General features: G+C 38.3%; 1 protein-coding gene across 1 annotated transcript in view; it reads right to left on the minus strand.

Moving 5' to 3' along the window:
- Window positions 1–2,015: 2,015 nt before the first annotated feature.
- Window positions 2,016–12,105, minus strand: part of LOC137994420 (PR domain zinc finger protein 13-like) — a 19,389-nt gene continuing 9,299 nt past the window's right edge. Inside the window, exon 5 of the mRNA XM_068839990.1 lies at window positions 2,016–4,862. Within this exon, the coding sequence (XP_068696091.1) occupies window positions 3,358–4,862 (1,505 nt within the window). The 3' untranslated portion in view covers window positions 2,016–3,357. The remainder of the gene's footprint in view (window positions 4,863–12,105) is intronic.

Below are 12,105 nucleotides of genomic sequence, written 5' to 3' on the forward strand. Positions count from 1 at the left end.
AGAGTTCGCTGGCATTTTGTAAGATGCAAAAGACAGAGGAGGCACAGAAATGGATAATTTCTCCGAATGATCTTTATGCGTGCGCTCAACGACTTCGCCCAGTACTATTGTGTTTTACATTGTCAATAAATTTGCGGGTGTGTGTGCCTACTTGTAGAAAAGATCCTTGATATAATGGACAATTGATAAATCTGATGTCTTTTATTTTTCGATCGCTCTGACAAGGGGCTCAGTAATGAGACGTCAGTCAAATTTCATTACAGTGGTCAATTTGCCATATCGACCCATTTGATCATAAACCCATTTATGCCTTTTTAAGCCAAAATTCTCTGTAAAAAACATTAATGGTCTATTGGTGCTTCCTTAGCAGTCCTTATACTCTCAGCTCTTTAACCGTAAAAAATTCTCAACAGGTCAGGCTATGTTGTAGTTCGTGTTCAACTAACATTGGTGTGTATCAAATCATGTTGAGGGTAAAAAAGGCCATTCAACGAAGCTCAACGGTGTTAAATGAAATGAAGTTCAACGAAAAGCGGCAAAGCCTCTGCAGGGATGGCGCAGTGGTGAGAGCACTCGCCTCCCACCAATGTGACCCGGGTTCGATTCCCAGCCTGGCCTCTGCGTCATATGTGGGTTGAGTTTGATGAATCTCTACTCTGCACCGAGAGGTTTTTCTCCGGGTGCTCCGGTTTTCCCCTCCCCCCATAAACCAACATTTGATTTGATTTGCGTTAACTTGTTAATTCAATTTACAGTGTCCCCGATTAGTGCTCTACAGCGCTAGAAGATTAGACACTTAAATAAAGTTCCTTTCCTTTCCTTTCTTTCCTTTCCTTTTTAGCCAATTGCCATTAGCTGAACTTGAAGCAATCCCGGCGCGTTTTTCAGTCTCGGGCAAGCAAATGACACACGGTTCAATAGTTTGTTGATCAACAAATACTGACAATATTGAACGATATGTCATCAGCTTCAGTCGCCGTGAAATATGGAAAGACAAGCTCACCCGTCATTGTTCAACGTGCACGAAATCGTTTCTCATAATGAACCAAAAAAGCGTATTTATTTTGTTGTCGCCCGATTTCACCAAATTGTTCAAATCGTTGAGTTGTGACCAGCACTTGATCCCAAGGAGCCGACTGCAGAGTTCATCAGTATCAAAACGCAAAGATCACCAAGATGAAACGAGCAAGAGGAATTATCCATATCTGTAATATATTGATAAACTTGTTAATCTTAAACTGAACTTGCACTTTCGACTGATCCACTCTTGTTTCTAGCCTGTGTACAGCTTCCCACTCTCCGGAAAAAATCTCCGATGTCAGTACTATTTTTGTAAACCGCGTAAATACTGCATTGTAAACAGTGTAAATACCATGTTCTAAGTAGTGATTACATTGCAATAACGTTAGTAGTCTATTGTAAATAGTATAACTACCCAGTCGTAAGTAGTATTATCAAGTGAAGCTATGATCTTCGCAGTTACGAACGCAATTTTTACAATTTTTTACAATTGCGTTCGTAAGTCCTGAATTTTTCAGGCTTCTCTACGCAATTGTAAAAATTGCGTTCGTAACTGCGAAGATCATAGCTTCACTTGATTTCATATCCGCAGTTCATATGATTCATTTCATATACCATTTCATCATGAAGTAGTATTAGTAAGTAAGTAAGTAGTGTTAGTAACGTAAGTAGTCCAAGCAAAATAAATTTAAAAAAAAAATCTCCGATGTTTGAGGAGAGCGGGAGGTTTTGTTTCTTTATGCCCTGATCATATATTCTTCACTCAGTGATTCGCGGACACGGACTGCGCATGATCACAAATCTACAATAGAGTCGTAGTCTTCCCTCGGAAAAATTATGTTTGCCAGGGATGTACTCGAGGCCCGCTTTTTTCAGAACACAATTATTAACTTGAAATTATTGTGGTATTTGGATTTGTTTATTTATTTGTTGTTGTTTGAAAGGGTCTAAGGGCACTTCAGTAGCGAATCCGGGAGTGTCGATAAATAAGCGGCACTGGCACTGGTTAGGGTCCGTTTGGAAGCTACAATAGATTATGATTACATTTAATTTGACTGACCGTCCAACTCGACAAAATGTTTGCCTGAAAACTCTAAGAAAACTGTGATAAAATCTCAAAAATGCACGTGAGCAATTGGGAGAGGAGAATATCGTCTTGTAACACGCACACTCACGACAGACACACTCCGTTGATTTTCAGTTGTGAGACCAGCCCTAAGCCATTTTAAAATACACATGTACACACGTCCCTCTTTGTGTCGGAATCTCAACATGAATTCATGGAAAAGAAATGAAAGTTATCGCTTGGATACCTTTTGTTTTGCAAACGAATCCTCTTTAAGACAAAATAACCTGTTTAAGTTACTTACTTTTATTATTGTTCGACGCAACGCGCTGAAATTAAGTTTTGCAAACAAGGTACTCCAGTCTTCTTTTCTTGGTTGCATGGTCGACAAGGTAAACGACGTTAAAACGGCTTTTAAATGATACAGGATCTAAAGATAATTTAAAGATTTACACAAAGTAATATGTGTTTTTAAAAAACAAAAATCCTTATGTGGTCTGGTTTGTTATTATAACTTGAAAGACTAGAACGGCTTAATTGTAGTTTCCAACGAATGACTCTAAAGTCATATCTGTGATTGGTTATAAAAAGAACGATACCCTCAGTGAATTTGATCTTCTTAAATTTGTCCTTGTTTAACTTATTGTTTTATGAGCGCGCAAAAAGACCAAAATATTTTGAAGGCGTCAATACGAGGACGAGATTTCGTAATCAGGAGATTAACATTATTTTCCTTCTACTGTTGGCCTCCACTCGTTTTTCTTTGTCTTCAAATTCAAAGATTAACAAAAGTAAAATGGTTTCTAGGCAATTTCTAAAGCTAGCAAGAGAAGTCTATTCATTTAATTACGTTTGCAGGTTGAGAAAATAATTTTTAAAAAGAAAACAACGAGACAGAATATCAAATTAATAAATTATGTCATTAGGCACAGGGAAAGTTCAAAGCATTTTTCAAATGGCACGTTTTTTATTTTGCTTTTCGATTTATCGTACAAACTTATATGCCTCTTTCTTTTAAATCCTATAAACGTTTTTTTTTTTTTGTCTTTACAATAGAAATGTTGAGGAATTTTGTGACAAACATGTTAGCTAAAGATACGTATGAGATGTCTTCTGCGTACGAATGATGAAAATAAAAAGGACCTTGAAATGGCCCAAATTGTTATTGATAGTTCAATGTCGCAGTAAATATCTTCACAGAAGTTTCTCCTCTCTCAATAAGCTTACGTTAAATATGTCAAAGTCGATTTCGAACAGCAGATTTTACCGTTTCAACGGCCGTTCGGGTGCCTCGATTTAATATGGCGGTCCAAATCCCTTCTTCTTACGAGAACTTTTCCACAGTATTGGCATTTGTAGGGAGTGTCTCCGACTGCATGAAGGCGGATATGTTTTGCCATATTGCTTGGATCTCCGAATCTCTTTTGACAATATTTGCACTTGAGTGGTTTGTAGCCAGTGTGAATGCGCATATGGATTTTAAGCCCGTATTTACGAGTGTATAGCTTTCCACACAGTTCGCACAAATATCCTTTATTGACTTTCTTGGAGTTGAGATCGTTTATCATCTCTTCGTTACATCCTGATGTCTTGGGTTTTTCTGGCTCGAGTTGACCCCCGTTCAAACTCGTTCCGTCCGGGTTCGGCGTGGTAGACGATGATGGTAATCTCGTAAGATTTTGCTCTGCTCCGAACATCATTGGACCCGAGGGATTCACTACTGGTTGACCATTTATCGATGGAAATCCTTGAGGAAAACCATACTTGAATAAAGGCATTCCAGATGGGCTGCAAAGCGGTGGCCTTGGCTGAAGCAAAAAGGCAGGATTACTTAACATATCCGGCATCTGATTCTGTGAGAATGCTGAGGAATCTTGTGATAAGTTGTACCGCATGCCATTAAGTCCATTTAGTTCGTTTAAAAGTGGTCTTGAAATTGATGGAAATTCTGTGGATACTGGCACATGTCCAAGCTCTGGGCTTTTAAAGCCGTTGAAACTTGCGGAGCTGAAAGATTGCGACTGGTTGACGTGAGGTACAAGGGGAGAGTTTTTCATTCCTTCTTTCATCCCGAATGTTTCAGCCGTAAAGGAAGGAAGACTGACTGGTGTAAGTGGTGTAAGCACAGGCTGCAACTTGTCTGGAGATTTGACGACCTGCAAATCGGAGCTTGAGTGCAGCGAGAAGCCAGGCGGCGAAGCTTTGGAGGATGAACTTTCTCCTCCAGAACTTTGCAATGATTTAGGGCTCTCCTTCATCAGAAATGAGTCGGTATTAAAATTGGAGAAAAAAGGAAACTGATTCATGGCAAGAGAGAGGTTGTTGAAGCCATTAAAACCATTGATACCGTTAAGACAACCCATGCTACTGGCAAGATTGAGTCCTGTTGAAGAATGCCCGCCGTTCACGATAGGTTTGTCTTCATGTAAAGACGCATCCGATAAAAAAGCGCTGCCGGTATGGTGATGGTTCCTGCTTGTTTCAGCTCCGTCATGTTTCAGGTTGAGAGGTGGTTCGCCGTCCGGTTTTGTTACCTGTATCCCGTCTGTATCCGAGTTTGGAGTTAGAAACAAAGTGCTCATTCTTGGCGGCCTGTTTAACGGGTTGTTTCTACTTGGAAGGTTACTGGTGTGTAAGTGTGTTCGCCGACTGTGACACTGGGTCTCTTTATAGCAGTTCCCACGCTTTGAGGCGCACTCAAATGCGATGTGCGTTTTAAGTGTGTTTGGGAATGCAAACACTTGCGAGCAGTGGTGACAAATATATTGGTATTCACCTGTGAAAGAACCGACAGGTGTAGCAAAAATTAATGACACGTGCTAATGAGCCAGCCAATCAGAAGCGGTGCTCTGAGGACAGCCAAACAGCGAGTCAATGACACGTGCGAGCTGCTCTGAGTCCTACAGTCTTTACTACTGGCTTAAAAGTTATAATAATAAAGGCGCTCGTACGAGAAAGGCTATTAATATTCAAAGACCTATTCATAATTAACCAACCATGCTGTAATTAGCTTCACAATTATTAGCTGGAGGAAGTAAGATTTTATCGAAACAAACGGGTTTTTTAACGTTTCTTTAATTAAGCTTGCGCGCCATGGTGGTATTCTTTGCAGGAATAGAAACAGTGTGAAAGATCCGTTATTAGTGTACCACGCGAAGTGAATTTCACCGATTTTTGAGACAATGAAGTGTGCCACGAGGGTCGTTCAATTCTATTGTTAGATCTTTTGTTAATGACTCCAGCCAATCAAATAACGCTGTCAATCTTGCTTTTTATATCTTTTGGTGCTATAATAGGCGCCGTTGCCTGGTGAAAATCGGAGAGCGGTTTGAAAACGTGAGCTGAGCCTTGCAAACAGCTAAGCGATTCTGCAAGAGCTGCGACGCAGAAAAGCAGAACCAGTGAAAACGGGTCTTAAAAGGGAAAGCTTGACTACGGTTTTTGATTTACGATCGGCTGTTCTACAGGTGTCTTATGGTGGCCGTACTCAACACACGTGACCCGTTACAGCCGCTCTGAAGGCTTGTTTAGTTCGCCCTTTACTGCCTAAATATCTTAGAATCGCCACAAAGAGATAGCTGTTCGGATCACACAATAGATGTATCACGCCTTATACATATATAATTTGGACACGCGGCTCAATAGTCAACTCCTTTGTCCTCAAATGTCTCTTAAGCCAGCAGATGTAAAGAAAGATCGAAGCTTTAGACCGTGCAAAAAAATTTATCCTTCGGGACACAAGGATATCTCGAACTGGTAAATCCGCACTTTTACCAGTGAAGTCAAAAGTAAGCACGAAAGAATACGCGGGTGAGGCATTTAGGTTGATAATTTAAATGAGCCGGGTACCGGATCTGCAGAAAGGACTTTAAATGACTTACGGTTACTGCTTGTGATTCAACAGAATTGAGACCCTGACGCACATGTTACATTGTTCATCTAGTCACCGACAAATAGGTTCGTAGACTTCCTAGGAACCGCCGGCTAAATGAATTGTTCGCTTTGATTTAATGTAAGAGAATGTAGGAACAAACGCTCAAACAAAAGCTACCAGCACCTAGGCAAATATCATTTGCACAATTAAATGAGCAATTACGACTCTTAAAGGAGCCAGATTACCTTCATGGATTAAGTAAACCGTCCGCGAATCTATCCTTAAATAGACATTAAACAACTAGCTTAACGTGAGGACGATTTTTTTGGAAAAAAAGTATCGTCAATGATGGAAATATTACACCACACATTTGAGATCACAAGATGCATAGATACAGCGGGAGGAGTTTCTTGCTTATAATAAAACAAGTTGCTTGGAAACTTGAGGTTGTCCTGACAAAATTCCTATACTTCAGTTCAGAACGTTTTGATATTATAAGTCGACTTCAGAGAAAAACGTGGAACACAGTTGAAGCCTGGTTAGACATACTTTGCACATTATTAAAAGAAATAATATCACGGTGAAAAAGAAGCACTGATTGTGCGGCAAATATGCCAGTTAATTTTTCAAACTTAGCGTGTGGACCGAAATATCCATAATTTAATTCTGCATTTTAAAAGGAGTCAATTTAAGACATGCTCGAGGTGCAAGCAACTTAAGCTATCTCGTCGATATAATTGACGTAACTCCATACTCGTACTATATTAACTCTAAGAAACTCCTTACGGGTAGTTCACTAAATGGTAAACTACGATCTGCATCCTTCTGTCGTATAATGCTATCCAACGAGTGAGAAACTCGTCGAGATCGCTAATTACTTTGACGAGCCAATACTTTATTTCAATCAAATTTCTTTGTTTCGATAGATAGGCACATCTTTGGCTCTATGGTGGTCTGAAAAAGAACGAACAATTTTACGCGTTTTTTTTTTCACGGTAAATAATGTGTACTTATCAAATTTTACATGGACTCAGTGGAATTCCCTCAGGCTATGAAGAAGTGTGATAATTCTTTTTATATTCCCGTTCTTTTATTCTTGCAACAACTGCACACCGAAGTGCTTTTGAAGGAGGCATGCCTCAGTTTAACTACAAATCTACTTGATCTACAGCGATAAGCGTTTTCTTCTACCCCGCAAAAGGGGAGTTTCCATGGGAAAATTAATCGTTTAGAAGATTAATTATCGGAGCTTCACGTAACACATGCAACGTATAATAAATAGCAAAAAGTTAGTCTCCAGTTGTTAGCAGTCATCACAGCCGACAATTCGGGTAAATTACCGTATCTTCTTTACCAAACAATAGCAACGGTAAGTTTTGTAAAGAACGTTTCAGCAGTAATGGGCTTAAATAATTTGCTGAAATGCCAGTCGCAAAATTTGACCGTATACCCAAATCTTTACCATCAGTCTGGGTGCATTTTTCGTACAGGCGTCGTAAATTATTTTTTGAAGCCCACGAGCTTTTTTTTCCTTTGAGATTTAACGATTGATTTTAAACAATGAACATGTTTTGACAAATTATGACAACAATAAGTTAACTAAGATCAAAATTCGACACACAATTTACGAAAAGGAAAAGTATTTTAATTTGAATTTTAAAAAATCTGTAGACGCTATTGACAAAAAGGGAAAAAGGCTTCGGAGATCTATTGAACCACTTGTAGTCTCTCTAAATGACAAAAGTATACAGACGTCTTTATAATGATATCAGATAAGGAAATGAGGAACAACGGGTTTCCTTAAGTCAAAACTTCCTATTAGTAAAGAAGTGTCTTAACATTTACTATGACCTCTTCAAGCGGACATGATTATGAAACATTTCATCGCATGTGAGCTGATCTAAGACTAAACCAAAACGACCCCAGCTAGAGAACATCGGCTTTTAGTGGTAGGTTTTCGCTAGCCTGAGGGCGTTCAGAGGCTTGGTACGAACATAAACAACGGATTCTCTATTTCTATTAGCTTTTGTAGCGCAGCCGATCAGCCGAGCAAGTTTTTAAGGCGATTTAAGAAAGTTAAGGTAACTTAAAATTGATCGGCGAACGAGAGAAGGCTCATCTATTATCCAATTTAAAGAAGTGTTTGCCGAACAAGCATAAATAATATGCAGGATCTGTTTGCATTAAAAGACAAAGAAATCACATGTTACTTGAACAATAAAGATACCAGGAGAACAGCTTGCTTTGCTTAGTAGCGGAAGGCCTATTTCGTTTCATTCGTGAGCTACGATTGAGGTCAAAATGAGCGAACATATTTCGCAATCTTCCTATAGAAAGAAGCTAGAGTAACTATAATCTGCGAGCAATGAATTAGATTCTTTCTGGATACGGAAAGAGAATTTGAAAACTGATAGCTAGAGAAAAAAGAGGAATGTTTTATTATTTCGACAATGCAAATGATGCTTAAATTATACATAAATTAATTTTTGAAAGGACTGAGTAAACTTAAATTTGAACTATAACAGGGGGAAACATCTTTTTTTATTAATTAGGTTGTATATTTTTTGAATGGTCATCAATTCAAGAAGAACATTTTTGAAGGAGATCAACATGACTGCATGATTTTAGCGAGAGGGAAAATTCCCAACAATTAAAACCCATGTTTAATTCAGTCCCACACATTACAAGCTTAAGTCTTGTATCGCCAAGCATAAATCACCCAGAAACGAGGTTTTGTGGCCACATTATTTGTCTTTTTTGACGTTGATCAGTCTGCACTAATGCCATAAATGTCTCTCTAGGTTGTGGTTTCCCACTAATTAACGTTAACCATCTAAAGTTGAATAGAAATGATACAAAGTACTTCAAAACCTCGCGTCTCTGTGCGCTATATTTTGCATTGCTTTGTATAATAAGCGTAGTGTTCAAATTCATATTAAGGAACTTGTTCGAGGAAAAAGCATTGGTAATTTTGTTATTTTTCCAAGACCTAATCAAGTTAGGAGATGACTTGACTTCAATAAAACCATTGTCTAATTGGAGGTACAAAAGTGTTGTAGTTGATTCGAATGAATGTATCACCTGTCACAAAACCTTCTTCGAAAGAAAGAGTGTATTTATACTTTTGTAAACATTTTACTACATTTACCAGAAATGTACATCAAAGCAGCTTTGCAGGAGTATGTTTAAACCATTCGAAGATTTCAAAGTCTCATTTGCACTTTTCCAAACATTCAGCTGTACATGTTGGAATTAACTCTCGTTTGTTTTACATCTTCCCTACGAAAGAAGATTGTTTCTTGACCTTCTATCTTTTTGCGAATTTAATTTTTTTCCATTTATTTTCTCTTCCTCTGGTAAAATACCTCTTGCTCAGATTTCCGCACTTTATACTCAAAGGAATCCCAAACACAAAAGCTGCCGACTAATGACAGACCATTCACGGTCTGGTCGGCTCTCTTTTCACGAAGACCAAAGCAGAAACCAATTTTGTATGAAAAAAAAACTAGTGTAGTGAGGTAAAAAAACATTTTGAGACTAATAATAATGATAATGTTGCTATGTGGAAATAATTTTCCAGGCGAGTGACCGTCTACAATACACCACATGTTGGTTCGTTGATTTAGCAGCGATCTACCGGCTGTTTTTGCCCAGTAACCCGTCATCGAACTTAGTTATTTACCTGATTTAAGAGGCTCTGGGGGCGTTAATTTACTTGTTAAATTGATATTCTTTGAAGCCTACTCGTGTAGGTTGTGTCATGAATATTAAGACACAAGAAGATATCCATCTAGTATGGTATTCTTCTATGGGCGTTGGCTTATAAAGGGTCCCTGTTCCTGTTCATTTTACACACACAGAGCATCAGATTAGTTTTGTCTAGAGATTACAGTAAATTAACTGACCTCGCCGAAACCACCCATGAAGACAAATAAATAGCAAATTTAATAGATCTTATATCGGAAGAGCCATTGAAATTACTTACGCTACAAGGGAGGGTAGCGTCCACGCGACATCACACGGATTCGGTTTGGTCAATGGTATGCGAAAGCTGATAATAATAGAATTTCCACACTCTTACAAAAACTCAAAATGATTTAAGGTTGTGGTTAGAGAGCCTTTTCTTTTAGGTTGGACTCTATTGTATTTTCCCGCCTTCCATTAGCACTCTAATCACTGTTAAATACACCACGAAAGCTCTTTAGCAGCATTGAAACAAAACTGGTTTCTCAACATTTTTATTATGAGAACAATGAAACCACATGTTATCAAAGCATAAACTGATCGATCACGCCAACCCGCCGCTAGAACAGGAACAGTGAAACCACAATAATGAACAAAAATACTGAATTAAAATTCAAGTCATTGATAACGTGAGAGAACAAAAACGTTAATTGATTGTTTCACTAGCACGAAGTCTAAGTAGTGTCACGTCTTTTTCGTTTGATGAACGGTGTGGCGGCAAAGGATCGATTTGATTTCTCTTGGTGGCAATGGACTAATGATTGGAACATCTTATCTGCAAAGTACGCAACAAAAAGTAAACAAAGAAGCTATTAGGCAAAAGATCATCGAGACAGTCCTATTTCCTCTTTCGTTCAAATTGCTGGATTAGTACACCATCCGCAATCATACAAGGAAACGAATTCGAATAAAGGCATGTCCTAGAGACGGTTACATTTCCACGAAAAAGACAACTTCTTTTTGTTTTTGATTTTAAAAAAAATTGGTAGCAATGACCAGTTAAGGAATTGAAACCGACAATGGTAGACATCTCTTTAAAAATAAACGAAATAAGTTATAACTTCAGGTCCCTTGTGTAAAAGCTAAGCTGTCGATTGAGTAATTTCTTGCTTCTTTGAAAGATAAATACCGAAAAAGAGAAAAAACGAGTTAAGCTTTTTTGGAAAGATGTTGAGTTTTTTCACAAAATAGATGGCTTAACGTTTTGGTTGGGTGAATTTAGGCAGATATCACGTCGCTGGAAACGTGCAAATGAGGTGAGATGAAAATAGCCTCTTATCACTCAATTACATTCTTTGGAAAAGACAATACAAACACATGCTTGGCTTTGTGATGCTTGTTAAGTTAATGTACATATGATCAAAATACCTTAGGATTCGCTCCATCACTACTCAGTAACCGCCCCCGTGCAAGCGTATTACGAAATTATTTTAATGGTCTTGTTTCAGTTCGCTAATTATCATCTTTTAAATGTTTTTTAATATGTCATAAATACTGAAAAAGCACCCTTCTTGAAAGAGCACACTTTATACGGGACTTAATAACAAAGATGTGTTAGTTTCATAAAGATTTTCGCTGTAGTTATTTGTCGGTTCGCTCGGTTTCGTCAAGTTTGCTCAAGAAACTTGTTCAAAGCGTTTTTAAGACTCGGAGAGAACTGAATCGAATAGAAAATAGGAGTAACAAATCGACGAGAAGGACAAAAAGGTCAGGTGCATAATTAACCTTTCCTGATAATTCTCGTATTGAAAACTATTGATAACTGACTTGTTGAAGCTGGTAGGACAATTCAGCTCTAACCTGGTAACTTTTTAATTGTCCTTAACGTTTACGATTTTGAGAATCTTCGGTAATAACAGAATTCTTAGCAAGGCTGTCCCCGTCGCACGAGCACGCTGTAGACAATAGAATTTCTCAGGGGTTGCTGGGAGAAACATGAAAATTTGGTTTTATCATACCAGTTGATAAAGGTCGAATTACCACCATGAATGATATCGATTTGGAAAGCCGACGTTTCGAGCGTTAGCCCTTCGCTCTGACGAAAGGCTAACGCTCGAAACGTCAGCTTTCCAAATCTTTCACAGTGAGTAATTCGACTTTTATCGACTCGTTTGATAAAACCAAATTTTCATGTTTCACTCTCCCACCGGTCTACGCAGCACCACAGTTTCTTTAGAAACTAGAAATTTATTGCTGGGAAAAGATGCTCGGTAAAACCTTGTTATTTCCTCCAGGTTTAATTGTAAATTTTATTGAGTCCAACAAGATTAGGTCTGTCGAATTGAATCAAGAAAGTGGACGCAATTTCATTTCTGCAAATTAAAGAGTTGGTGCAAGTAAAATAAAGTTGCTGCAAATTATAAAAAAGGTGCTGTAAGTAAAAGCATCAAAAGTAATCGGG

The sequence above is a fragment of the Montipora foliosa genome, chromosome 3, assembly GCF_036669935.1.
Source record: "Montipora foliosa isolate CH-2021 chromosome 3, ASM3666993v2, whole genome shotgun sequence".
NCBI classification, from domain to species: Eukaryota; Metazoa; Cnidaria; class Anthozoa; order Scleractinia; family Acroporidae; genus Montipora; species Montipora foliosa.